General features: G+C 61.4%; 5 protein-coding genes and 1 long non-coding RNA gene across 15 annotated transcripts in view; 2 read left to right on the top strand and 4 right to left on the bottom strand.

The window, feature by feature from the left end:
• Window positions 1-221: 221 nt before the first annotated feature.
• On the top strand, window positions 222-2,625 carry SLC16A11 (solute carrier family 16 member 11). 4 transcript variants are annotated; one of them, XM_045490160.1, is made up of 5 exons: window positions 261-371; window positions 633-840; window positions 1,147-1,290; window positions 1,456-2,223; window positions 2,336-2,625. In XM_045490160.1, the coding sequence occupies exons 2-5, from the start codon at window positions 639-641 to the stop codon at window positions 2,569-2,571; spliced, it is 1,350 nt and encodes a 449-aa protein (XP_045346116.1). In that variant the 5' UTR covers window positions 261-371; window positions 633-638; the 3' UTR covers window positions 2,572-2,625. The 4 variants fall into 4 exon arrangements, with proteins under 4 accessions (XP_045346115.1, XP_045346116.1, XP_045346114.1 ...); XM_045490159.1 differs by lacking the exon at window positions 261-371 and adding an exon at window positions 222-253 and having other exon boundaries at window positions 1,456-2,625; XM_045490158.1 differs by having other exon boundaries at window positions 1,456-2,625.
• Window positions 2,626-3,154: 529 nt separating this feature from the next.
• SLC16A13 (solute carrier family 16 member 13) lies at window positions 3,155-6,710 on the bottom strand. Its single transcript, XM_045490162.1, has 4 exons — window positions 6,099-6,710; window positions 5,797-5,940; window positions 4,444-5,181; window positions 3,155-3,765 (listed from the first exon to the last, which is right to left on the bottom strand). Exons 1-4 carry the CDS (start codon window positions 6,295-6,297, stop codon window positions 3,566-3,568), a joined length of 1,281 nt encoding a protein of 426 aa, XP_045346118.1. The 5' UTR covers window positions 6,298-6,710; the 3' UTR covers window positions 3,155-3,565.
• Window positions 6,711-9,349: 2,639 nt separating this feature from the next.
• On the bottom strand, window positions 9,350-15,136 carry BCL6B (BCL6B transcription repressor). 3 transcript variants are annotated; one of them, XM_045490156.1, is made up of 9 exons: window positions 15,026-15,136; window positions 14,281-14,471; window positions 13,857-14,078; window positions 13,423-13,755; window positions 13,042-13,166; window positions 12,317-12,481; window positions 12,100-12,230; window positions 11,849-11,986; window positions 9,350-11,450 (listed from the first exon to the last, which is right to left on the bottom strand). In XM_045490156.1, the coding sequence occupies exons 2-9, from the start codon at window positions 14,457-14,459 to the stop codon at window positions 11,334-11,336; spliced, it is 1,410 nt and encodes a 469-aa protein (XP_045346112.1). In that variant the 5' UTR covers window positions 14,460-14,471; window positions 15,026-15,136; the 3' UTR covers window positions 9,350-11,333. The 3 variants fall into 3 exon arrangements, with proteins under 3 accessions (XP_045346112.1, XP_045346111.1, XP_045346113.1); XM_045490155.1 differs by having other exon boundaries at window positions 14,968-15,053; XM_045490157.1 differs by lacking the exon at window positions 15,026-15,136 and adding an exon at window positions 14,827-14,919.
• Window positions 15,137-20,634: 5,498 nt separating this feature from the next.
• CE1H17orf49 (chromosome E1 C17orf49 homolog) lies at window positions 20,635-23,255 on the bottom strand. Of its 4 annotated transcripts, none has more exons than XM_045490149.1 (6): window positions 23,113-23,255; window positions 22,818-22,912; window positions 22,276-22,377; window positions 21,456-21,646; window positions 21,152-21,256; window positions 20,635-20,895 (listed from the first exon to the last, which is right to left on the bottom strand). In XM_045490149.1, the coding sequence occupies exons 1-6, from the start codon at window positions 23,131-23,133 to the stop codon at window positions 20,891-20,893; spliced, it is 519 nt and encodes a 172-aa protein (XP_045346105.1). In that variant the 5' UTR covers window positions 23,134-23,255; the 3' UTR covers window positions 20,635-20,890. The 4 variants fall into 4 exon arrangements, with proteins under 4 accessions (XP_045346105.1, XP_045346104.1, XP_045346106.1 ...); XM_045490148.1 differs by having other exon boundaries at window positions 20,635-20,899; window positions 23,113-23,247; XM_045490150.1 differs by lacking the exon at window positions 22,276-22,377 and having other exon boundaries at window positions 20,635-20,899; window positions 23,113-23,247.
• Window positions 23,256-23,469: 214 nt separating this feature from the next.
• RNASEK (ribonuclease K) lies at window positions 23,470-25,305 on the bottom strand. 2 transcript variants are annotated; one of them, XM_045490152.1, is made up of 3 exons: window positions 24,948-25,167; window positions 24,210-24,286; window positions 23,470-23,806 (listed from the first exon to the last, which is right to left on the bottom strand). In XM_045490152.1, exons 1-3 carry the CDS (start codon window positions 25,023-25,025, stop codon window positions 23,665-23,667), a joined length of 297 nt encoding a protein of 98 aa, XP_045346108.1. In that variant the 5' UTR covers window positions 25,026-25,167; the 3' UTR covers window positions 23,470-23,664. The 2 variants fall into 2 exon arrangements, with proteins under 2 accessions (XP_045346108.1, XP_045346109.1); XM_045490153.1 differs by lacking the exon at window positions 23,470-23,806 and having other exon boundaries at window positions 24,209-24,286; window positions 24,952-25,305.
• Window positions 25,306-25,436: 131 nt separating this feature from the next.
• LOC123604285 overlaps window positions 25,437-25,922 on the top strand; it is a 60,227-nt gene continuing 59,741 nt past the window's right edge. Inside the window, exon 1 of the long non-coding RNA XR_006715281.1 lies at window positions 25,437-25,580. This is a non-coding gene — a long non-coding RNA (uncharacterized LOC123604285). The remainder of the gene's footprint in view (window positions 25,581-25,922) is intronic.

Raw genomic sequence — 25,922 nt, 5'->3', positions numbered from 1 at the left:
CGGGCGGGGCCGCGTTCATTCTTCCCACCCCCCTCCCTGGTGGGGAGGTAGAGGTGTGTGTGTGTGTGTGTGTGTGTAGGCGTGTGTATATATAATTCAATCCCCGTGGGACTCAGCGTCTGGCCTCACCGGCGGCTAGGCCATTGGCTGACAGTCAGCTCCCCCGCCCTCCTTACCCCCCACCCCCACCCCCCGCGTCCCAGGTGGCTCAGGCCCCGGTGGCCAGCTCTGTTTACCGAGAGAGCCGGTCCAGGTGGGGTTCCATCTCGGCGCTCGCTCCCCTCCGGGGCCCCGCCCGCCCAGGAAGCAGGCAGAAAACCTGGCCGGGGTGTCCTTGCCTTTCCCCTTCCCTCACCGCCCGGAGGGGCCGGGTAAGGGGGGAGGGGTGGGCGTGGGAGGGGGAGCCCCAGGCCTGGGGGATCCGGCTGTCACCCCGTCCCGGGAGCCCGCGCGGACCGGGGGTTGGGATGGGGGTGGGGGGGTTATCCCTAGGCCTGACTCCCGCTCCCTCCGCCCCGCCCTATCGTGCTCAGGGGGCCGTGCCCACCCTGGCCAGCAGCCAGAACCTGCATCTCGGGGATGCCCAGGTCTCCTAGAGGAGGCGCCGACGCTGTGTGTGCCCCCTTCCTCAGACGGCGATGACCCCCAAGCCTGCCGGGCCCCCGGACGGGGGCTGGGGCTGGGTGGTGGCCGCCGCAGCCTTCGCGGTGAATGGGCTCTCCTACGGGCTGTTACGCTCGCTGGGCCTCGCCCTCCCTGACCTCGCGGAGCACTTTGACCGAAGCACCCAGGACACTGCGTGGGTCAGCGCCCTGGCCCTGGCGGTGCAGCAGGCAGCCAGTGAGGGGGACCCCCAGGTGGGAGGCGGGGACCGGGGTGGAGTGGCGGAGAGTGTGTGCGGTGGCGGAGGACCCACCTGCTCACCAGACAGCCCTTGAGAAAGGGCGACCGGTGGGGACCGGGGGGAACGAGTTCTAGAAAAGAGAGGGTCTCGTCTTGAGGTCAAGGGCAGGAGCTATTAGGCGGGGTGGGGTGGGGGGGGGCGGGCAGAGAGACGCTTTAGGCCTGGCAAGCCGCCAAAGAGGAGTGCTGGATAGAGTTTGGGGGTCCAGAGGCGTGTCTCCCGTTGACTCCGCCCCCTTCCAGGCCCAGTGGGCAGCGCCCTGAGCACCCGCTGGGGGGCGCGCCCCGTGGTGATGGTTGGGGGCGTCCTCACCTCGCTGGGCTTCGTCTTCTCCGCTTTCGCCCGCAGTCTGCTGCACCTCTACCTTGGCCTGGGCGTCCTTGCTGGTGAGGGGAGAGGGACACCCGGGTCCTTAAGGGGTGATGGTGGAGGTGGGCGCTTCCTGGGGGCTGGAGGCCAAAGGGGCGGGGCCTCCTGCGAGGATCCGGGCTGGGATTGCCGGCGCAGAGCATCCCGGGTCCCTGTCGTCACCCCGTCCTGTCCGTTCGCAGGCTCCGGCTGGGCCCTGGTGTTCGCCCCTGCCCTGGGAACCCTGTCCCGTTACTTCTCCCGCCGTCGAGTCTTGGCCGTGGGGCTGGCGCTCACGGGCAACGGGGCCTCCTCGCTGCTCCTGGCGCCCACCCTGCAGCTCCTCCTTGACACCTTCGGCTGGCGGGGCGCCCTGCTCGTCCTCGGCGCCATCACCCTCCACCTCGCCCCCTGTGGCGCCCTGCTGCGACCCCTGGTGCTCCCTGGCGACCCCCCGGCGCCACCCCGCGGGCCCTTAGCTGCCCTCGGCCTGGGTCTCTTCGCGCGCCGGGCCTTCTCAGTTTTTGCTCTGGGCACAGCCCTGGTTGGGGGCGGCTACTTCGTCCCCTACGTGCACTTGGCCCCCCACGCTTTAGACCGGGGCCTGGGCGGGTATGGGGCAGCGCTGGTGGTGGCCGTGGCTGCGGTGGGGGACGCGGGCGCGCGGCTGATCAGCGGCTGGCTGGCGGACCAGGGCTGGGTGCCCCTCTCGCGCCTTCTGCTGGTGTTCGGGGCTCTGACCGGGCTGGGGGTGCTGGCCGTGGGACTGGTGCCCTTGGCGGGGAGCCAGGAGGGCTGCCGCGGGGCCCTGCTGGCCGCGGCTGGGGCCTACGGGCTGAGCGCCGGAAGCTACGCCCCCCTGGTTTTCGGCGTGCTCCCGGGGCTAGTGGGCGTCGGAGGTGTCGTACAGGCCACAGGGCTGGTGATGATGCTGATGAGTGTGGGGGGGCTTCTGGGCCCTCCCCTGTCAGGTAAGGGCCCGAGCCAGCAGATCCGCTCCCAACCGTCCTCTGTCCCCCCCTTTTACCGCCTCCCCCCACCCCTGGGTCCCAGGCCTCTAAATTCCTTTCCCCTTCCTTGCAGGCTTCCTAAGGGACGAGACCGGGGACTTCACCGCCTCCTTCCTCGCCTGCGGCTCTTTCATTATCGCTGGCAGCTTCATCTACATGGGGCTGCCGGGGGCGCTGCCCTCCTGCCCACCGGCCTCCCCCTCCCCGCAGGCCACCCCTCCTCCCGAGAGGGGGGAGCTGCTCCCGGTTCTTCCGGTCGCCCTGCTCTCCTCGGGAGGCCCTCGATCCACTCTGGACACTACGTGTTGACCGTTTTGTTTGGGCCACTCCCCCAATAAAGAATTTCTATCCGGTTTCCTGCAAGCTCCAGCTGTTAGCCAATCTAGGGCGCTGCAAACATTCTGCTGAAGATATTTAAGAAGGCTGACTCAAACGAACGGGGTCCCACTGAACTCTGGGGTGTTTCTCCCTCCGTCCAGCTGGTCCACCTGTCTTTGCCCAAGCTGTTGCCATTTTAACAGGGAGTCTCTGAAAAGCTGTTCCCGAGCTTCCGTGCGTTCGGGGTGGGGAGCTCACGAGGGACCTATCAGCCCCCTCCAGACCTCCCGGCTGAGTCTTTCCTGTATTTCTGGCTCCTTTGGCCTGTGGGAAACGCTAGACCCAGACCTTAGCTCTTTAAGCTTCTGCTGCCCCTCCCAGACTCCCCCCACCCTGTGTCCTCACTGCTGTCTTCGTTCCTGAGTCACGGGGGGAGACTGGGAAAGAGGAGGTCAGTGGACAAGGCAGAGGAACCGTGGCCCAGAGAGCAGAGTCCAGGGTTCATATGGATACTTCCCCTCCCTGCTTCCTAGCCACGAACCCATTCAGCCAACCCAAGCACATGCGCCCCGGCTCTTTGTGAGGTTCTCATTATTACCCAGTTTCCTTCTTTAGGTTTATCTCAGAAGGGCTTCCCTCTCTCCCAAACATCGGTCTTCAGAGAAGAAAGCCGGAAGGGCAGCAAAGTAGAAATCACATGTAAGGCACGTGAAGATCTTGGCTTTGGGTGTTCACGGCTGATTCACAGCGCAGGGGAGCAGGCTGAGCTCCGGGATCCTCCAGGAAAGGTCGTGGGAGCAAGGAAGAGCTACGAGTCCTCAACGAGACGAGAAAGGTTGGCACAGGCAACACACTGCCCCGGGGGGAGGCGGGCCAAGAGGCCTTGTTCTTGGGCACTGCGGTTCTGTGGGCACCAGCATGGGACAGAAGGCCCCGAGAGCTTGCGCCCTCTGGCTTTCTGGGTCTGACAGTCCCTTTGCAGAGTTCAGTCCTCCTGCAGCCCTTCCTTGGTGAGAGAGACCTTGGTATCCACTGCATCCATCTTGGGGTCCTGGGGCTTGGAGGCAGAGGCCGAGAAGCAGAAGACGTGAGGCAGCGTGATGAGAATCCCACTCCCCACGAGAAGGAAGGCCCCGGCCACCACAAAAGAAGCTGTGTAGTTGCCCGTCGTATCTCGGAGGTAGCCTAGATCCAAGAGAGAAAAAGAACACGCATGGGCGACCCGTTTCCCAAGACCGGTGGAGGGAAAAGAGAATCCTGAACGCATCATCTCGGAAGAATCAGGACTCACAAGGCAGGACTGGATGAGCTCCAGAACTCTGGGACCCCGAGGTTTCTAAAGCTAACGTCCACCCCCTTCCTGCCTTTGGAAAGGGCCTCCAAACCAGCCAGCAGAGACCTGGGTGTCCACATCGAGCCAGGCACACCTATGCCTTTCTTTCAAGCAACAGCCGTCCTTCTTTTACACTTTGAGTTAATAGTTAGGAGAAATTTAAGGGTCTGCAGGTTTTGGCATCTGGGGCATGGAGAACTTTGACCCGACGGCTCAGTCACCTGGGCTGGGGCCCAGTAGGCCAGGGGAACGGGCAGACGCTGGTGGGCTATGTCTGGCCAGGTCCAGCCAGGTCCTCTGAAAACCCAAGCTGCAGACACCCTGCCAGCCAAGGGCTCCTCGTAGCTCCCCTTCGTCCTCCCACAGTCCCCGATTTCGTTGCGCCATGGACCCACTCCAGGGCTACTCTGACGGACCCGTGTTCCGTGCTATCCCGAAGGGCAGTATTCACAGGCACTGGAATTTAAACAGTTCCCTCCCCCTCGCAGTACATGCAGCCCTGACCCCCCCGGAAGCCCAGTCCCCCTTACCTGACAGAGGGGCCCCCAGCAGCCCCCCGATGCTCTCTACCGTCTGCACCAGCCCCAGGCCACAGTATATCCTCCCAGTGCCCACCAGTTCAGGCAACACGGAGAAGGCCACGGGGGTCAGGGCCCCTGATGTGAAGCCATAGGCCACGGCCAGAACCATCAGGGCCGTGGGAGTCCGAGCCACGGGGAACAGGGCCAGTGACACCCCGGTCAGGGTGGTCCAAAGCATTAGGAGTCGAGCCACGGGTCCTGGGGCGGTGTCCCCTAGCCACCCAGAAGCCACACGTCCCACGAGGTCAGACACAGCCACCACCGAGAGGAGGAAGGCAGCAGACAGAGGTTCCCAGTCCAGGTCCTGGAGATGGGCCATCAAATGCACGTAGGGGATGAAGTAGCCAGTGTTGACCAGGGTGAGGGCCACAGTGTAACGAAGGAAGGGGCCATGGCGGAGGAGGAAAGAGAGTTGGGCCCCAGGGCCGCCCACAGCAGGGTCCTCCGTCAGGGAGAGTGGGCGGAGGAGTGCCCCGCAGGCCACCAGGTGGAGGGAGAGGGCGGACACCAGCAACAGTGCCCCCCGCCAGGCGTAGCGGCTGACCAGCCACTGGAAAAGCGGGGCAAAGGCAAAGGAGGAGAGACCCACGCCGGTCAGTGCCAGCCCCGTGGCCAGGGATCGCCTCCGAGAGAAGTAACGGGACAGGCAAGCCAGGGTCGGAGTGAAGGTCAAGGCCCAGCCAGAGCCTGTCAGAAAGGAACAAATAGGGGTTGGGGGACTCTTAGGGGGCTCGGGGCACCCAGTAATCCCACCACTGCCCAGGATGTAGCACAGGCTTGGGTTACAGCCCCTAGCATCGATACCCTGTATTTTATTCAATCTCCCAGCCTTGGGCTCGCCGTCTTGCCGATGGGGTGATACACCTCAGGGGACTGCAGAGGCTTAGAAATACCGTTTGCGGGGTAGTAGCTCAGAACTTTGCAGTTGGGCTTGGGCTATATATCACTTCCGGCTACGGTGAGCTCCAGCTGCCAAGTTACATAAGCTTCCAAAGCCTTTCTTGGTCTGTATGCAAATTGGACAATGAGATCTATTTCACAGCCACAGAAGCTGGCACAAGTGTAGGGTGATTCTTAACACTCCAGCCCCGGGCTTGCATTTGCTGGATCCGTCATCTTTGAATTTCTCAATATCCCCCAAGCCGCGCTTTATCAAGTTAGTCATCCCTCTTCAACCTTCCCTGGCGGGCACAGGTGCTAGCAGAAACTTTCTCTGAGCCTCCCCGAGCCTCCGGGAAGGGGCGGGAAGCAGGTGAAAGCCCGGAGGCCCTTTCCCTCTCCTGCCCTAGTCCTGGGCCTCACCTGACAGCAGCCCAATGCTCAGGTATAGGTGGGTCACGGAGGTAGCGAAGGAGGCGAGCAGCATCCCCGACGCAGCCAGGATGCCCCCAGCCATCACCACGGGCCTGGGCCCGTACTTCGTGCTTAGGGCGCTGCCCACGGGGCCTGAGAAAGAGGAAGAGGTTCTGCGAGATCTCCGGCGTCCTTTCCAGCCCCGCCCTGCCTCTCTGGCGCCCCCTTCACCCCCACCCCCCACCCCCTCAACCCCCCTATCCCTTCCGAGGGAGGGTCGCCTGCACGCCGGACCCGGGCGCGGCACTCACTCCCGAACTGCTGCACGGCGATCCCTATGGAGGCGATCCAGGAGACCCGCGCCGCCTGCTCTTGGAACGCCGCCACTAACTCCACGAAGAAGACGCCGAAAGAACGGAGCACCCCGAACACCAGCGCCGACTGGAAGAAGGCGGACAGCACCACCATCCACCCCCAGCCCCCGTCGGGGGGCTCGGCGCTGCGCGCCATCGGGGAGGGGACGCGGCTGCAGCCAGTGCGCGCCGCCCGGGCGGGAGCAGGGCGCGGGGACGCTCCACCTCCGCCCCGCGAGCCGCCCAGCCTGCGGAGGGCAGGCTGCTAAAGAGGAAGGCACCGACGAGGGCTTTTACGCGGCCGGGAGGCTGCGTGAGGCGCCTGCGCCTCTCCCCTAGGGGGGCGACCTAGGTGGGGAGGGCGGGCGAGCGGCGCCCGGGGGCGTGGCTCCGCGGGCAGCGCGCGGCGGGTCGAGGCCGGGGCGGGACGGGCCCGCGCGGGGGCCCGACGTTCAGCGGAGGAGCCGCGAGGCGGCCCCGGGTGCGGGCCCAGCCCTGCGGCGCGCCGGCCCCCGTGTGGGTTATCGCTCTTGTCACTGGAAGTGTCAGCTACGCGGCCACCGCGGCCGGCACGCCCGGGCACGGCCCGCTGGTGGGGACGCGCGACTCCGGAGCACGGGGGGTGGGGCCAGAAGGGCGGGGCGGGGCTTAGAGCCGCGTCCCGGACCCGGACAGCGAGTGGGGCGCATGCGTAAAGAGGGGACCCGAGGCGGCCTACCGGGTGGGCCCCACGGGGACTCGGGGATGTGCGGGGAGGCCGTTGCGTCCCCCGCCCACTTTTATCCGTGCGGATTTCCGCACCAAGACCCTCCCGTTGGCAGTTTCGTGCGGGAAGGTGGTGGGTGAACTGGTTCGGGAGAGGAAGACACCCACTTGCTCAACGAGGGGCCTCGCTGCAAGGCCAGGTCGCCCGGTGGGCGCAGGGGTTCTGAGATGAGAGTGTCAGACGAAGACACCTGCCCGAGCGCCCGAGGACGCTAGAAGCTACATGCCTGGATCCCAGAGGTCACCAAGGCCCCGGAAGGGACCAGGGGAAGGACAGGCTGTTGGGCTGCGGGCGTTCGTTTCTGCAGTGGGAACTCAGTTCCTGTTGCTTCTGTTTTCGCCAGCAGGAAACCCACAGGTCACAGAGACCAAAAATAACTGGGAAGAGGAAGGGCGGCTGTGAGCTCACCCGGGGCCCCACAAACATCACCTACACCCCTTCCTCGGTGGGGCTGGAACCTTTTCTTTCACCCTCTGGTAACAACAACTTCTACGCAGTATTTGATCTCCTGATGGGGTTGACTAAAGAGCCAAGTTCTGACCACCGGAGCGGTCAGCCCCTCCTACCCAACCAGTACCCAGTGGGTCCACCTAAGACAGCACCGAGGGCTTGGCTTCCTGTTTCTTCATTATAATTCATGCTCCCCAAGACCCTGACCTGGCAAATTGGGTTCAAGGGCTCATACCCAGACAAATGGGGGTGGGGAGGGGGGAGGCTGCCTGGGTGGCTCAGTGGGTAGGGCATCCGACTCTTGATCTCAGCTCAGATCTTGATCTCAGGGTCGTAAGTTCGAGGCCTGCATTGGGTTCCACGCTGGGTGTGACGCCTACTAAAAAAAAAAAAAAAAAAAAAAAAAAAAAAAAGAGCCTTGGGTGGCTCACTTGGTTAAGCGTCGGACTCTTGGTTTCAGCTCAGGTCATGATCTCACAGTTCGTGGGTTCGAGCCCCGCATCTGCTTGGGATTCTCTCCCTCTCTCTCTCTCTCTCCCCCCTCCCCTGCTCTTTCTGTCTCTCTCAAAAGAAAGAAAAGCAAGCAAGCAAGCAGGGGCGCCTGGGTGGCTCAGTTGGTTGAGCTTCGGACTTGAGCTCAGGCCATGATCTTGCGGTTCACGAGTTTGAGCCCCACATTGGGCTCACTGCTGTTGGCCTGTTAGCGCAGAGCCCGCTTAGGGATCCTCTGTCCCCCTCTCTCTGCCCCTTCCCACTTGCGCTTTCCCAAAATTATTTTTCTTAAGAAAAGCATTTTGAGCCTTATAATTTTATGTGTGGTTAATAAAAATAATCATACCCCCCAAGATTTTGTTAAGTGGAATCAAAACTTCGGCTGGTGGGAAATAATGCCAAGACGTAGAAATTGATGCGGCTGTATAACATAGTGCAGGGGCATAATCTTTAGGAGCAAATCAAGGCTCCCATCTTGGTTTCATCACATACTGCCTAAGCCACTGATAATCTCAGGTGGCTTTCCTAACTGTAAGCTGGGGATAAGATTAGTACCTACTTTTTCGGGTTGTCAGGGGAATTGAATTAGAAAATCTATGTATGCACTAAAATAAAATGCTTAGTTTAGGACCTGACAGGTAGCAGGGGATAAGTAATATTAGCTGGTCTCATTTTCAACAGGACATAAGCTATAGTGGGAGGAGGAAGAGAGGTTTTAGTTTGGGTTCTTTGTTTCATTATTGTACTTTAAAAAAAAAAATCTAATCTAGATCATGAGTTTTCAGATTGAGAAATACAACCACAAACTGTAAATGTTGGAAGGAACTGCAGACCATGTTAATGGACTCCTTTCACAGATGAGGAATTTAAATCCAAAAGGGAGGTAACCTAACAGAATCAGTGACCCTCTGCCTACGGGCAGAGCGGGGCCCGGGCACCCAGGCCACGCATAGGGCGGGGAAGAAGCACGAACTGGGCAGTGGATACATTCCAAGGCACCATCGCTGGGGGAGGGGTGGCGCTCTCACATGGGCTCCAACCACATACATGGCCTTGTCACTGCCACCTGCATCCTGTATGGCCCTCATGGGACCCAAGTCCTATCCATTTTCCTTGGTGGCGGTGGTGGTGGTAGGCAGGGGGTGTCCCAAGCATTAGGACCCCAGCACAGATGCATATTCCCCTCCCCCACCCCGCCTCTGGGCATTATTCGTGGCTTCAGGGTTTCTCGCCGCTGCCCCCACACCTCGACCAGGAAGTGACTTCAGAACGGCAGGATGCAGGTGGCTCCGGAGAAACTTCATGAAGTCACTGGTTCTCACACAATGAGCCGGAAGGCAAGGGCAGGGAAAGGGAGAACGAGGGCCATTCTAAGGGTCTGATGTGATGGGGGCAGTGGAATGGTCACAAAATCCAAGATGGAGTCCAGCAGGGAAGAACCTTCTTTCCCTGGCTGCACCCTGCTCCCAGATCCTCCCAGGCAAGAACCTTGGACACAGCAGGCAGCACAGAGAGGCTTCTTTATTCCAACATTCTGATCTTGCAGGATCTAACATTTCCACCCCTGGGCGCTCTCCACCTGCCCATCCAGTTGGCTTAAAAAAAAAAAAAAAAAAAATCATGGTTCCTTCTCCTATCTCTCTTCTGCTCTCAACTCTGTGGCGGGGAGTAAGAGGGAAAGATCAAGAAAAGTTGCTTTCTCACCTGGCCTCAAGCAGAAGCGACTAGTACTGACCTATCTTGAGCCAGCTCCACAACGCACCCTGCAATCGAAGAGCTCCCAAGGAGGGGAAAGACTGTAAATCAAGGCTCCAGGGTATCATCTCACATTCCAGACATCCCATCCAGTTAAGAGGCAACTCCATTCCCAACTTTCTACCTGCTTGGCCTGCACCGGAGACGGCCCCTCAACCAACCTACCAATCTCTCAGTCCTACCCGGATACTCGGTCAGCTGGAAGGTCCATCAGTCAATTAATCTTTTAAATCTCTAATCCCAACAGCAATCCCAATCATAATCCCAAACTCTAGCAAATCCAGAATGGAACTCAGCCCCATTTCTCTCCCTGTGGAAGGTCCTGCTGCCTTCGCTGGTTTCAGACAGGAACACAGTGGCAGGAAGGCCAGGTCACAGACCTGGCTTCTCTAAAGTAACAAAGTTACCAAGCACCTGTGACTTCTCAAGGCAAAGACGTTTCTGGAATCTGAACACTTGCCACAAATGCCCAAAAGCTCACCAAAGGGAGAAGGGGTTTGTCTCAGGTAGACAGAATCCCGAGGAACATTCAAATCCAGACACATCTACAGTAAAGGACTGGTCGTGACTCAGCTGTTAGTCAAGATAAAGAGTTTCATAATTCCCCTGCAGGTCATACCATTCTTAGAGGCTGGGCAGCACCCGAAAAGCTTGCATCATCTCTGATAAGGAATTTCAGATCTCTCCCTCATGGAGGGATCAACTCAGTGCTAAGCACAAGCCCCAGTGGGAAGATTCTGGGCTCAAATACAGCCCAGTTCATGCCAGACGGACATAGTGCAGCCAAACCCAGGTGGCCAGACTCTTGGGAAGGTTAGGGCCATAAGAGAAAGCCTCTCCAATCATTCCCCCTAGTTCCAACACCGACAAAGCCCCCACGTCCACAGCCCCCAGGAAACACTTCCTACTTCCCCGTCAGGCTCACCATAAAGCTTCCTCGAAGTCTTGAAAACAGAGAAAAAAGTCTATAGCCAGTTCCAGCCCGCTAGAGAACCTACATTATCCAGAATACCGGAGAGGGTTCCCGACCCAATGCCACAAACTCACACGTGCCCAGTGCTGCCCTAGAAAATTAAGGTTCCAGACCTACAATCGGGAGAGACAGGACACACAGAAACCCTCCATTTTGCACACACCAACAAGCAAACAGATTGAAGAAACGAGCCGATTCCGAAGATAAAAGTTAATGACAATAATAAACATAAAACACTCAAGCCTAAGGACTCGGCCAAGTGCTAATCTCTGCCAGCAGAGCCGTGACCTCGCATACTGTGCTTCAGGTCACTTTGGATCACACTTGTGGAAGAGGAAGGTGGGAAATGCAATCGAATGGAGGCCCCGGTGCCACCCACGGGCCTCAATAAATTATATTTACAGACAAACCAAACGGAGAGGGGGCCGCGGGTGTGGAGGACTGTTCCCTCAGGGAATCCAGGCCTCCAGTCTCTCCCCTCCCTCAGCTCCCAGCTTGCTGTCTCCTCAAGGTCAATTTCGATTGTGGGGAAGAGGTTTTGACCAGCAAAACAGGCAGATCAAGCCACGACCTGCCATCCCTGTTCCCCCCGCACCCCTCCCCCCCCCCCGTGAGAATTTAAGGCGGTGGCTGTTTCTGATACCAGAGGGGCCTCGCACACCACCCCTCTCCTCATGCCCAAGGCCGACAGGGAGGCCGGGCCTGAGCGCAGCTTTCCCGGCTTCCAGGAGGCGAGTGGGATCGGGGCGGCGCTCAGCTAGGGCCCCCCCAGAATGTGGTAGTGCACTTTAGTGTTGGTGGCAGCCCCGTGCTTCTGGCGCAGATGCAGCCGAAGTTGACTCTTGTGCCGGAAATGCAGGCCGCAGGGGTCGCACTGTGGGGGGTAGGGGGGGGGACAGCCGGGTCAGCGCCCGCCCCCTTCCACCAGCACCTTTTAGGAGGGGCGCGCGGGGCAACTGTCCGGCTCCCCGCGGAAGACCAGCTCTTCGGTCCTCGCGTCTTCCCAGATCCTCCGCGGAGGCCGAGGAGGCGGGCCCCGCCCTCAGCTCCCCCCCAGCTCCTCTTGGGGGCGAGGGGTGGGGGACGGACGGCGCCCAGTCCGGGGGCCTGACTCGGGTGCCTGAGTCTCCCCGGCCCCGCCCCTTGATCTCTCAGGACTCCGCCCACTTCCAGGTGCTCCCCTCGGGGCCCCGCCCCTAGGTAAACGCGAGGCCCGGTTCCCGCTTCGGTCGAGGGCGGGGCGGGGCGGGGCGGGGCGGGGCGGGTACTCACGTGGTAAGGCTTCTCCCCGGTGTGGATGCGAACGTGGCTCTTGAGGGTCTGTAGGTGGCGGAAGCGAGTGCCGCAGGTGGGGCAGGGATAGGGCTTCTCCCCGGTGTGGATGAGCACGTGCGCGCGCAGGTGCGCTACCTGGGAGGGGAGGGGGACCTCAGACCGCGCCGGCCGGAGGGACCCTCCCCGCGGCCCCGCCCCGCGCTCCGGCCGGTTGGCCTCGGAGTTTGGCCTCGGAGCCGGCTGGGTACCTGCACGAAGCGCGAGCCGCACGTCTCACACTTGTACGGCTTCTCTCCGGAGTGGATGCGGCTGTGCGTTTTCAGGTTGGCCGGCCGGTTGAAGCGGGCCCCGCAGATGGAACAGTGGTAGGGCTTCTCCCCTGGAGGCAGGGAGGAAGGGAGGTCGGGGACTCGGCCCTAGGACACCTGCGGGCACGAAGCCCGGAGGGGCCCTCTCCTCCCCTACCTGTGTGCACCGTGCGGTGACTGGCCAGGTTGCCTTTGTAGCGGAAGGCGGACCGGCACAGCTGACACTTGTAAGGTTTGTCCTCATCCCCAGGAGCCAAGGGGTCCAGCCCCGACGAGCACCCGGCCACAGCCTCGCAGTTCTGGCAGCTGAAAAATTCACTTCCTGGGAGGGGAGGTGGGTCATGACAACAATACCAGTGAATCCTCAAACCACATTGGTAAAGCGGGTTTTCTCTTTCCCAATTTACTGTAAAGGCTTCTGGGGCTCGTCTGACTTACTCGAGGTCACATGGTTAATGAGAGGACAAGCCAAGATCTGACTTCATGTCTGTCTGACTCCAGAATACTCTGCTAATCTCTTCGGTAGAGGCGGTGGTACGGGGAGGCCCCAGTTACCGGCCCCTGTTGGTCCCCTCTTGCACCACGATGGTTGACAGCTTGCCAGAGAGGCAGGCCCTGCCGAGCTCTGGGCCCACCGTTCCTCCCCGAGGGGAACAGGCCAGGACTTCGCTGCTCACTGGAAGCTTTAAAGAGCACTGATACCTGGTGCCCTCTTCCAGACATTCTGATCTTCGGGGATGTGACCTGGGCAATGGGATTGTTAAAAGCTCCGCACGTGACTCTACGTTGCAGTAATTGGAAAGGGCCTTTCCTTTTGGCCCAAACTTGGCCTTGAGCAGACCCAGGAGAAAAGCCAAGAAGTAACTGAAAGGGCTCTTGTACCTGGTGGGGGACAAGCCGGCCCAGAGTGTGAGCCAGGGGTCTCTTGAGCCGGGGCTGTGAGGAGATGGCGGGTATGGACTGGAGCCCCACACTTGAACTGTCCCGTGACAGCAGTTGGAGACAGCCTAGGCAGATGGCAAGCCCAGAGAAAAGGGTTAGGAGAGCTTCTACTGAGGGGGGGGGGGGGGTTCTACCCTGGAGGACTTGGAGCCAAAGGCCTGCCCCCTGGAGGTGAGCCAATACTGACCAATGAGCCACGCTCTTTGTGCTGCCGAAGCCCCACCCCTCCCTCTCCGCTCCTGACCACCCAGGCCCGCCCGATGGCTCGGTCCCCTAGCTGAGGCTAGCCTCTACCAATTCTTGAGGTTCCAGTTTCTGTACCTGCTCTGGGGACCAGGAATGGGTCCTTCTTCACTGCCACTGCTGCTGGAAGCCTCATCTCCACTGGGGAGCCCGGCTTGGGGGCAAAGTTGACCGGAACTCCTCTCTCCCGCCAGGCTCCCCGCTTGGGAGGCCTGAGAGTTTAACACGATGAACTTGTATTTTTTCCAGTTGCAGGCCTTGGGGTCTGGGCTACCTTGACTGCAGCTGCGAGATTCAGTAGGTGGGTCCGGGTGTCCTTCGGAGCGCCTGGGACTGCCCGGGGGAGGGGCCATTGGCGGTGTGGGGGGTTCTGCCTCCAAAGGCCGCAGAGAGATGCCCAGAGGTTCATAGCTGGGAACAGTGCGACGGATCTTAGTGCCATTTCCAAATCTCGGCCTCTGCCCTTGACACCCGGGATGCCACCTCACCCCACGGAGCTGGGGCTCCCTCACCTGGCCTGGATGAAGCGGTGGCATGCCTGGACCACATGTTCCATCTGCAAGTAGGTGGCGGCCGCAAGGACCGCGGGCGCAGTGGCGGGAGAGAGGCGGAGGCGTGAGGTGTACATGAAGTCCAGAAGGGGAGCGAAGCCTCCGGCTTCGGGGCCCCCGGGCAGGGAGAGCACGTCCACCCCCACTCCTGCTCGGCCTCGGAAAATTGAATAGAAGAAGCCGCTGGACAGAGGGCAGATAGGCTATGTTAGCGCCTGGGGGCCCCTGGGAGACACGCGCCACGTCCTCCCCACTGTCGCCCCAATCCCGGGGTGCTCAGCCTCCTGCCTCCAGAAGGCTAGGCTTCGGATCCCCTTCCGAAGGCCTCATGGCTCCGCCCCTTTCCCATTTGGCCCCACCCCATCCCCTGAGTCACCCGTCCAACCTGCAGGCGATAAGAACCGCCTTGTGGGCGCGGAGGGGTTGCCCGCCAACCAGCAGCGTGACGTCAGTGAGGATCCCGCGCAGGCGCAGCTCATTCAGGTTGCCGAGCACGTCGGAGGAGTGGCGCGTGAACTCGCGGACGTAGCCCAGCGCCCCCTCCGGGGTGGCGGTGGAGCCCATCGCGACGCAGGCCTGCGGGTGCAGAGCAAGGAGCTCAGGGACCCGGGCCGACTTCAGACGCCTGCCCTCCTCGCTTCGCCCCTTCTGCTGACGCGCAGCTAGAGCCGAGCCCCTAGGCCGACTCGCGCAGCCTGGCTCGAGCCGTCTAGTTGTTTCTGGCCTCAGCTCATCGGCGCTCGCTGCAACCCCCCCCCCCCCGCCCCCCCGAGACTCCACAGTGCCTGCAGCGAGCTGGAGGTTCCCGACCGCGCCGTCGATGGCCCGCGTGGGGAATCCGGCCGCAGCGCCCTTGGTCCCCACTGTTCGTGCCCGTCCAGCACCCCGCTCCCCTCTGCTTCGCCGCGCGCCTGGCTCTCGGGTGTCCCACCTGCCTGGAGACCCTAGACGGCCCGCGGTCCACACCTCTCCAAATCCCAGTCGAAGCTCCCTTTCCGAAGCACTGAATTCCCACCACTATCTGGTCCCCGACCCCTAGCGCAGCCCGAGTACTGGGCCTCAGTCTTCCTACCATCCAGAACCCTTCGCGGGGACCCCGGAGTCTGGGTCCCTCAGTCTGTCGTTCTTACCCCCGTCCTGCAGGGGCTGCGGCTTCTCTTCTCAGGGGGGCGGGGTCCCTCTCCCCTCCTGGACTCGGCTCCTTTATCTGGCCGGGATGGCGGGGGCGGGGGTGGAGGTGGGGTGAACGCCTGGGTCTGTATCCTTCCTTCCTCCCTTGCTCTCCAGATGGCGAGCCCGGGGCGGGGTCTCCGGCTTGAGGGCGGGACCTCAGAAACCCTGGGTGGTCGTAACGTCAGGGGTCTTGGGCCACTGAAAGTGGAACCGGGGATGGGACGGTGGAATTGGGGAGGGGGTTGGGGAATCTCGAGATCGGAAACATGGGTGACCCGGGTCGTCGAGGGGCCTGGGGCAGCGAAAATTGGTGTGTTGGCTTTTGGAAGGGGGTGCCTGTTCCCGGAGAGTGAATACAGGGAAACTCCCCCCTTCCAACGTAAGGTATCCAGGAGATAAAGGGGCGCCCAACAAGACACCAGGTGTGGGGAGGCGATGGTGGACTCGCGTGGGGTCTCAGGACAGCGGGAGGGCGTCGTGTGAATGACAGGCTCCTCTAGCGGTGCCTACAAGAAGGGGGGGCTCTGATCGGGCGGGTTAGGGAGGGGACGGATATGATTTCTAGTTCGTTTCCTTCCATTGTCCTGCGACCGGACGGCTCCGCCAGCTGCTTCCCCTCGAGGAGGTGGGGAAAGCCCCGGGTGGGGGCCCAGAGACGCTCAGGAGACCTGGGCGTCCGGATTCTCGCTCCCAACTCTCTCCTGAATCCTTTTAGGGATCCAGAGAGACAGACTCCCGCCCAAAGCCCGCTCGCCCTCCCCCAATCCCAGCTCACTAGGGCCTCGGGCACCCGCCCGTCGGCTACGCTCGGAGGCTGGCGGGACGCCGGGGTCCAGCGCGGCAAGTAGGCAAAACCCGGCAATGTTTGACTCCTTCCACGAGGGGGCGGACGAGCACTAGCCTCGCCTCGCCGTCTCCACCCGGCTGGGGTCCACTCGGACCGGGGCGCAGGATCCACTCGGTCTGAGCGGCTGAAACCTTCGTTCTCCCCTTTGCGCTGGTTAATTTTGTCCCTCTGTCTCCTAGGAGGGGACTGGGGTTGGGCGGAGGGAGGGAGAGTTAGGTGACAGCGGGGACTTTCCTCCGAGGCCGGGGTTAGAAATCCGCGGGCTCTGGGTCTGAGCCCTGGGTGCTCAGGGTTTTCCTTTCTGATTAGCTAGACCCTATCAATCTGCCTGTAGGGGTGAATTTTTAGTGAACATTAATATGAAATTTGGGTGCGGTGGACGGAGAAAGGAAAGCAGGGAGGGAGGGTCTCAGCGTAACAGGAGGGAGAGAGGGAAGGAGGGGCCGATAACCCTAAGTTTAGGTGCCCGCATCTGGGAGATAGGCACGGGTCACACCCTCATATTTTGTTTGGGGGGACGTTGGGGGCGGCAATGTTTATTTGGCGGGGGCGGGGGAGGCAGAGCTGAGGCTAGCTGCAGAGCAGGGCTTGCATTTGTGTTCAGGACAGTCTACAGGTGCCCAGGGACATCTACCTGTTATCCATGGAGCTGCCTATCCGGGCCTGGGGTCCTCCTCTTCAGATCTGAGGGTGTCTTTATTTGGGTGCAGGAAAGAGCAGCTGAGAAATTGAGAATCCAGGACCACTAAGGATGGGGTGGGGGTCGGTGTGGCCTTTGTCTGTGAGGGTTACTTCGGTCTCTGCTCAATTTGGAGTTGGGAGGTCGCCTGGGGGCTCCCTTGGGGATCAGGCTGGAGTCGATTTTGCGTTATCTGGTCAGTTGGTGGAGAGTGCACGTTTATGACCGGGTATTGGGTTCATTTGACCGTTTTGGGCACTGGCGGCTGAATTCAGGCCCCGAGGGCCAATGGTAAGTTTGAGGGAGCTGAGTCTGAAGCTACATTCGTTTGGGGGGATTCTGACCCCCATAATTTGGAGATTGTCAGCTGGGAAGATGAGGACAAACCGCTAGATGGTCTTCAGGGGGTGGGTGAGGGTTTTGTTTTGGGGATTCATAGTCATCGGTGTATATGGACCATCTGATTTCTTGTAGAGCAGTCGTGCTGACTTTGGGGTACAATCTGTGTGGGGAAGCCGTATGCGTTTCGAGGCTCAGGTTAGATTTGGGGGGGCGTGAAATTTAACTTCGAGGGTTTTTTATTAGCCTGAGGCAGGACATAATAGGGACCTGGGAGCAAGTTTGAAGGCCTTCTGCTACCAGGGGTCGCTGAGGGGAAGCAAAGCTTTATATCTGAATGTTGTGGAAACTTACTTTGAGGGGAACGGTCCACTGTTTACATAGAGAGCCATGAAGGTCTTTCCAGGGGGAGAAACAAGGTGAGGGCCCAGGGTGAGAGACTAAAGTTTTGGGGTGTCCTTATTTTGGGGTGTTTTTTTTTTGCCACTCTTTGGGTGCGTTTGATGAAGTGGAGGGATGGGTCTCAAGGGGAGATTGATCTGAAGGTTCACTTAATTTGGAGCATGATGCTGATGTGGGATGTCTTTTGCTCATAGCTCCCTCTCACCCTGGATTCTAGAAATCTCTTTTTCTGGTGGACCCCCAATTACGCCCAGGATGTGAAGGGAGAGATTTGGAAAGGTAGTGGGTGGGGTATCTCCTCTTATTTCTATGTGGCCTGGATAGATCTGAGGGAGAAAAGGTGGTTTCAGGCTCGGAACCCCAATTTCTTAAGGGAGCACACCTCACTTTCCGGGAAGGTGGGGGGACATGGGGTGTCCCGTGATAAAGTGGACATCCCGGGCTTGGGCAGTGCTGTTGGAACTTTGGCAAGGAGAGGTGGTGGCGGGGGGTACGAGGAGGTGATTCTTGTACCCAGAGTTTCCAGGATAAGAGCCCCAAACGGGAAGCAGACAGAGCACTGGGAATGTGGGTGAGGTGGGGAGGGGGGAGGGGTGCCCCACGGCAGCAGGGGCGAGGGGGTGACTCAGGCCAGCTCTGCACGCCTGGGTCCCTGCTCTCTTCGGCTCTCCTCCCCTCTCTCCCTCCCACCGCCCACCCCCCCAACCCAAGGAAAAAAACCTGCCTGTGCAACAGCAATGGCAGATTCCAATCCTCCAGACTTTCCTTAAACCACCGCGGAGACCAGCCAGGGGGGAGGGGAGGGGAGGATCGGGCTTTCCTGCTTCCCTGAGACTGGGGCTATGAGCTTGACCTCCTGGCCCCTAGCCCTTCGAGGAGTGCCCCCCGGTCTGGAAGCCAGGTTTCCTGGACCCTAGCCCCCGAGCGGGGGGGCCTGGAGAGCCGGGGAGGAGGAAGGAGGGAGTGACTTCCAAAATTGGCATCGGGACAGAGCAGGGCTGGCGGGAGGCAGGTGAAAGACGGAATTTTCCTGAAAAAACGGGGGTATCTGAGGACCCCAAATTTGGGGTGCTGGTCCAGGACCGTCCTGCCAACATCCTAGATTTTTTTGGGATTTTTTGGGGCCCCCGGGACCCCTCTAGATGGGGTGAGGAATGTAGTGTTGGGGGAATCTGACTGGGGCATTGCAGCTGCCTCTCCCGCCGAGTTGGAGACGGATGGGCTGGGACGGGTTTGGGGGGGTGTCCCCAATTCTGACTGGGAATGGAGGAACCCCCTTCTGAGCTCTCTTGTGGGGGTCCCCCCTCCCTAGGGCACTCCCCACTCCCTGAGCCAGCCGAGAGGAAGGAGGCCAGCGATGCGACTGGGGCGGCTCCTTTCTCCTGCACCCCAAATGTGAGGGATGCACCCCAAATTTTGCTCCCTTCAAAATAGGGGACCAGGATCTCAGGGGAGAGTAGCTGAGGTAAGTGGGGAGGAAAGTGTCCCCTGTTTTCAGGAGAGACGTGGCGGTTGGGGGGGAGGTTTGGAGGTGCGTGTTGGGGTGGGGTTGGGCTTTGTCAGTCCTGGAATGGGGGGGACGATTGGAGAGGCTTTCTCTTGTGCCCCTCGAGTGCAGTCCGCCAGGTGGAAACCAAAGGCTGAGTCCCGAAGGCCCCCCAACATCCCCGGCCGTCAGCATGGTGTTTGATTTCTGTTTCACCCCCACAAAGGCTCTGCCGAGAATTGGGAGCTGGGGGCAGCTGCTCAGTTTGGGGGGCTATGGAGGGTGGGGTGAGGACCAGGGGGCCCTGGCAGGATTTGGTAGAGGACAGACAGGGGTCTCAAGGGAGGGGGTCTGGCACCCCCCGGGGCCCAAGCAGACTGCTTACACCCACCATCTTAGATCTTTTTGATTGCTAAGAGTTTTGGGGGGTGTGTCGGCAGGGGGGTGGTGGTAAAGGGTGGAATGGGACCAAGGAAGACTTCAGGGTTTCAGAGGATGTTATTTTGATTTGTGGAAGGCCTCTGGGCCCCTAGATTGTGCTTCCTGTGGGGTGCTTCTAAAAATCAAGTCCTGGGCAGGAGGAAGAGGCTGAGGGGAGGCCTAGGGTGGGGGTGGGGACAGGCATGTGTGTCTCAGCTTAAACGTGGCTTTCTGGGGTGGGCCCGCCTTCCTGGGCCTGCTGGATGGGCTGATGGGGGTGGTCGCAGGGGGCAGGGCGGGGGTCCTGGGGGGCGGCGGGGAGCTGGAGCAGTGCTGGGGGTTGAGTACCTGGCCCCCAGGTCCAGGCAGCCCTCTTCCTGGGCCCTGCTGCTCCCCTTTTCCCCCTGGCCTCCATTTCCTGCCTTGGACCTCCATCTTGTGGCAGGCCCAGGGCCCAGGGCGACTTCCGGCCCCCCTCTCCCGACCATGTTCCGGCCCCACCACCTCTGGACTGCCAACTCCCAACCCTGCTGTCCTTGGCCTTCTGTCTCTCCTTGCTTTCTCTTGGGTTCTGACCCAGGGAGGGGAGGAACGGACACAGGAAGCCTCGGGGCCCTGCCCTCGCCGAGTCGGCAGGCAGTGTGTTGGCCCCCACGGTCATTCCCCGCTTCCTCTGCCCCTGACCCCACCCTAGGGATCCCCTGAGCAGAGCTCCTGCAGAGGGAAGATGGCTCCAGTCTTAACACCACTGCGAGCTCGCCCCATGGGCCCCCGTCGGCGCCCGGCCCCCGTTTCTTATTCTCCCCAACCCCTCTTGGGGCCACCTTTGCCTTGTGAGCCTTGTCTACGTCCCTGCTCTGGGTGCCGGGGTCTTCACAGCCCCGTCCCGTGCTCTCAACCCACCCCAGTCCTGCCCCCGCCCCAGCAGCACACTGTGGTTTGTACGGCACTGTGGCCACGTCCAAACCACACTGTGGTGTTAGAGCGAGGGTGGGGGAGGCACCGCGGAGGCTTGGCCCGGGGAGGCCACCCCGGAGAAGCGACACGGAAAACATCTGGGCCTTCTTGTGAGGTGTTGTGGGGCGGGGGATGAAAGCACTGGAAATACGCCCCTCTGAGATCCCCAGGGCAGCCTCAGGAATACTGACCGCCAGAGACCCTGGGAGCTCAGTTCTGCCTTCGGAGAGCAAAGTGGAGTCTTTGTTGCCCACGCCCAGCTCCCCTGGCTCTAGCAGCACAGAAATATTGGCACTGGGAAGAGAGTCTGCCAATATTGGCTGTGCTGCTCTAGGCAGGGTGGTGAGAACTTCCAGAAGGGGCTGAGCCCCGTGGGGCTGAGGGGAGAGGCACCCGCCCGTGGCGCTCCAATGATGTTAGGCTGCAGGCACGGAGCTGAGAGGAGAATCTTTATTGTTTTCGGTATAAAAACGTCCGTCCGATGGAGGTCAAAGGGGCTGGGGGTAGACGCTCATACGGGAACAGCAGGGTGCGCAGCCCCAGCAGCCTCGTGGGCCGTGCTCTGCGGGCCCGCTCAGAGTCCCAGGCGATCCACAGGTCCAGGGTGAACAGTGAGAGGGGTCAGAGGTGGAAGGCTCAGCGAGAGAGCAGAGGAGGGTCAGCAGAGGTCACGAGAAGGCCAGAATCCAGGGTCAGGCTGTCTGGAACAGGAAGCAAGATGGGCCGAGACGGGGTGAGCCCCAAGTATGCCTCCGAGGTGACTCCTACCCCCCCACACCACCCGGCTCTTTGCTGAGCCCGTCCCCCGCAGCGTGGACTGGAGGACCTTCTCTTCCAGAACCGCTGTACGAGGGGGCAGGGGGCTCCTGTGGAGACCCTCCCCTACCATCCGAGTGAGCGCTTCCCCTCCGCCCCCAGCCCTGTAGCTGGCGTGGGAGGAGGAGGACGCCTACCCTGGTCGAAGTTGAGTTTCTTGGCCGGAGGGGTTTCTCCCAGCCCTTCAATGTCCACCAGGTCACTATTGGCGTCCGAGTCGTTCAGAGCGCTGAGTGTCACATCTGGGGGGGAGTGGGGGGGGTGGGGACATCAACTGGGTTCTAGGTTCTCTGCCCCCCAGCTTCCCAGAGCTTCGAGCTCCCCCTCCCTCTGCCCTCTCAGCCACTCTCTGGGAACCCTGACGGGGAGAGGAAGGGACATTTGTCCTTCCCTGGCCCAAGCCCGATTCTCCCACTGAACCTTCAGCCCCACAGCCCTCACCGGCCTTCTGTTTCTTTACGGGGGGGGCCCCGGCCTCAGGGACACTGGAGCTGCTTGGTGGAGGGGCGGCTGGAGGAGGCGACAAGACACCAGATGGCACCTTCTTGGGCCCTTTCTTGGGTGACTCGGCCGGAAGAGGGATGCCGGAGTCTTCGTACACCTTACGCTTCACGGTGGCCTTTATCTGGGCCCTGAAGAGAAGACAGAGCAGGTTAGGGAGGGAGTCCTGGGGAGACTGAAGGAAGAAGGGAGGGGAGGGAAGGGGTAATGGGCCATTCTGAAGCAACACTGGGAGCCCCTCCATAAGAAGCTGGTTAGGACCCCGGCCCTTTGGTAGGGTTCTCGTTTTCCTGAGGCTTTGCACGTGCTTAGGGCGGATGGAATCTGAAGAGTGGACTCCCTGAGCTGAGTGGCGGAAAGGCCCGCGTCCTAATTCTCTTCCGGGGCGGAAGGCTCCCAGGTGAACCTTGGTGACTGACCGACAGGTAGAGGGGGACTTATTAGCGGATCCTGATCAACTCGTTCGGAATCACAATGTCCCCTCCAAGGAGCCTGGAAGGAACTTCCAGAGAAGTTCCGGTTGTTGGGGATCTCAGGCGGCCCCCGCCCCGAGATTAAATTCTTGGGAGGTCCTGTTACCCCGGCGGTTCAGTTAACTTCTGACCAGACTCTTCGCGGAGGTGCTAACTGAGCCGGCAGCGAGGTAGGAGGGCTGTCGAGCTGGAAGGGAGTTCTCGGGAAGGTGGACCTCGGGCTGGCTCGGGTGCGGTGGAAGACAGTGCCCACCCCCCCCCCTCCTCTGCCGGCCACCCTCCCTCACACTGTCCGTTCCTTGATGACACAGCTGATGTGATTAAGATCGTCCCCAAACCGCTTCACAGCAGCCCTCAGCATCTCTATCTCCGTCTCCGTCCACTTGGCGCTGTCAGAGGGGAAAGGGGGAACAGCGAAAGTGGGAAGGGGGGTGCGCAGCCAGCCCCCAAGCCTCCCCCGCAGGCCCTGGGGCCCCTTCCGTGGATCCCTAAAGAGGGCTTTCTTAAAAAATAAACAAATAAAAGCTCTTAACGCCCCGTGGGAATCCTGAGGACCCCCACGCCTCTCCCCCAGGCACGTGAAGCGGCGGCTGTAAGCAGCCGGCGCAGACCCATCCGACCCGCGGGGGTCTCACGGACAGAACCCCGCGCGCGGTGCGCAGGGGACCCCCCCGGCTCTGCGGCCGCCGGCTCGCGCCAGGGGTTCCGGGTCTGGAGCCTCCAGTCTGCGCTGCTACCTGTCATTCCCTCATCCGACAGTCTTTATTCACACCGGCGAGCTGCCACCTGTCCCGGCCCCACGGAGTCCGCGCGCCCCGCGCTCACGTACCCCGCGGGGGAAGAGTCGGCCACGGGATGCAGCTGCATCGTCAGCTCCCCGAGCTTCGTGAAGGCGGCGCCCGCAGCCGAGAAGATCTCCCCGACCTGGGGGCGGGGCAGCGTCACGGGGGGCCGGCGCACCCCCCCCCCCCCGCCCCGCGCCCGCCCGCCCGGAGCCCCTGGCCCCACCCCGGCCCGGCTCCCGCCCGCCCCCCGCCTCGGGCGGAAGAGTCGGCACCAACGGGGGAGGGGGGGGCCGCCCTCCCGTGGCCGCCAGGGAGCGCTGTCCGCGAGCGAGGGCGAACCTTCGTGGACGCTGACGTCATGGTCCCGCGCGCCTCCTCACGGAGACGCCGCCGCCGCCGCCGCCGCCTGGCCGGGACCACGGAGCCGGGCGACCGAGGCGCTCGGGCCCCCGCGCAGGAAGTCCCGCCCCCTCCGCCGCCGCCGATTGGCTCCCGCTCGGCCACTCCCCCCACTCGCCAGCAGCCGAGGCTCGGGCGGTCCCGGGCGAGCCGAGGGCCGAAGGTGGAAGACACCGCCTCACTTCCGGCCCGGCCTCACTCCACTTCCGTCGGTGCGTCGAGACTCCGGGTGTGGACACCGGCCTGCAGCCCCCGTGCCGGCCCCCCCCAACTCCGACCCAAGCACAGACACGAGGCTGAAGGGAGCAGTTTCGCTTTATTGTGGGGGGGGGGGTCAGGGAGGCCGCCTCCCTCCGCCGGGGAAGGAGCGATTCAATCTCGGCGCAGGGAAACCCGGTCCCGCAGGGGGCGCCGGAGTGGGGACGCGGGTGGGAGGGCTGGGAGAGTCTTTAAATAGAGGAGGGGGCCGCAGAGGGGAGGCGAGACGATGCTCTAGCGCACCATGTACTCCTTGCGCTTATTGAGTCGAACTTGGCAGAAGGAGAAGCCCCCGAGGAGGAGATAAAGGCCCGCGGCGATGAAACAGTTGTAGCTGACTCGCTCGTAAAGGTCATATATTTTCTGAGGGTCTTTCCTAGGGGGGGTAGATTAGGTAGTGAAGTGTCAGAAACCATCCAGCAGCCAACATTTACTGGGCACGGTGTGCCAGCCACCATTCTAGGCGCTTCTACACGTACTATTCGGGCTTCCTCCTAACCCTCTGGGGTGACCCCTATGATAGCATCCCCTTGGCAGAGGTGGATGGCGGCGCAGAGAAGTCAAGGAATATACCTAAGAAGCCACGCCTAAAGCGGTGGGTTTAGCATGGCCACTCAGGTCCGACTCCACGACCGCTAGGGAGACTAGCCGTCTGCACTCAGCTCCCTCGCCTCGGGGGGCCCCAAGCACCCCGCCACCTGTAATCCCCCGCCTACCGTTCTACTGCAGTTCAGCCGCCTCCCACCTGCCCCCAGCCCCGCCTCTCCCACCTGACTTACTCAAAATCTTTCTCGGTGAAGGGGACGTCCTCTATTAGCACAGCGGAATGGACGTTGAAAAAGATTCCGAGCATTATCTGAAAAGAGGGAATGGTCTGGTGGGGGAACCCAGGCACCGAACCTGCGCACTGTCTAAACTCCTCCCACTTCTAATGTTGCCACAACATCTGGATTTGGGCACTACCGGAACGAGCTGGGATTCGAGTAGTTGTTGCCGGATTCGGACTCAGTCACCAGGAATAGGGCGCTGAGTCGGTGACGGAGATGGCTCGGCTGGTGCAAGGGCAGGAATAGTGAGCAACCCAGATTATCCTCTTGTCCAGGGGCGTCATTATCACGGGACGGGGAGGAAATCAGCCCTTCTGAGTATTTCTTCCTGGAGGGGGGCGGGTAGTCGTGGGGAAACAAGGGCCCCGCTACCCATTTCGGGAACAAGCGCTCCCTTGCCCCACTGCCCTCTACTCAGCGCAGGCGTCTCTCAAGACCCCAGCTCGTCATCCTCCTACCTTGAGGGGTCTCCAAATTTACCAGCCGCGGCTCCCGTTCCCAGCTTCGTCTCCCTCCCGCCCCTTTAAGTTCCCCATTTCTTAATCTCAAGTGTGTCGTCCTCCAGCGGGTCATCAGCCTCCCCCTTCAGCCTGCCTGCTGCTTCCTACGGCCCGGACTCTCCCAGCCTTCCAGCCCTCCAACACTGGGGCGCGTCGGGCCCTCTCCGGCTCTCGCCGGCGGTCCCCTCACCAACATGATCACTCCCCAGGCGCTGAGGACGATGCCGCAGGCGGCCAGCTTGGGCCCACAGCACAGAAGCGACGCCATGGAGAAGGGGGTCGGGGGAACACCTAGTCGCGTGCCGAGCGAAAAGGCGGTGAGACGAAGGCCCGGATGCGCCCGGGGAAAGCGAGCTGGACTTGGGGGCTCGCGCGGCGGAGGACGGACCGCCGGGAGCGCAGCCGAGGGGGCGTGGCCTCCGGTCCCAACCATCGCGCCGGGGGACGCCGGGCGGACTTCGCTGGGCGCCTCCAGGCTCTCCCGGATCTCCGGCGGAGCGGGAGGCGTGTGAGGCCGAGACGGCCCCCCAGGAACCCCTCATGATCTATGTAGCTGGGGCGCGGATTATTGTCGGAGCAACGCCTCCGCTTCCTTGGTCACCCCCCGGCCCAGGCTGGAATGGGAGGACCCAGCGCGCCACGTGACCGAATACTGCGCGTCACGTGACGAGGAAGCGGCGCAGCGGCGCCTGGGGAAGGAGTAGCTCTGGCGGAGCTTCTAGTAACCGTGGCGTCGGGCTCTGAGGCGCGGAGGATTGGAGCTACTCGAATTTTCCCCCTCAGATACGCTAGTTGCGGGTGGTGTCCCGTGATGGGGGGCATGGTAAGTGACACATAGGGATTTACACCGAGAAAGACCGCCTCTATCTCCTTTTTTCTCGTCCCTGCCTTTAAAAATAGATATTCTGACAAGATGAAAGGAGATAGGAGCCCCTTCCCGAGGCCAAGCGTGCAGTCGTGGCCAGGAGGCTTCAGAATTGAAGGCTCTTAGCATCGGGAATCCTTAAGTCACGTTTTGTTACCAAACGCAGAATACTGAATAGTTCTGGATGCCCAAACCCAGGAGAAATGCGAGGCGTTAGGAAAAGTCTCGGGAAAACAGACTCCGTGAACATGCTGTGTGTGTAGGGGGAGTGGTCTTGCTAAGTGTATTTGGAGAAAGGAG

This window comes from Leopardus geoffroyi, chromosome E1, assembly GCF_018350155.1.
Source record: "Leopardus geoffroyi isolate Oge1 chromosome E1, O.geoffroyi_Oge1_pat1.0, whole genome shotgun sequence".
NCBI classification, from domain to species: Eukaryota; Metazoa; Chordata; class Mammalia; order Carnivora; family Felidae; genus Leopardus; species Leopardus geoffroyi.
The sequence above is the reverse complement of the archived record's forward strand: the minus strand, read 5'-3'. Positions and strand labels throughout refer to the sequence as shown.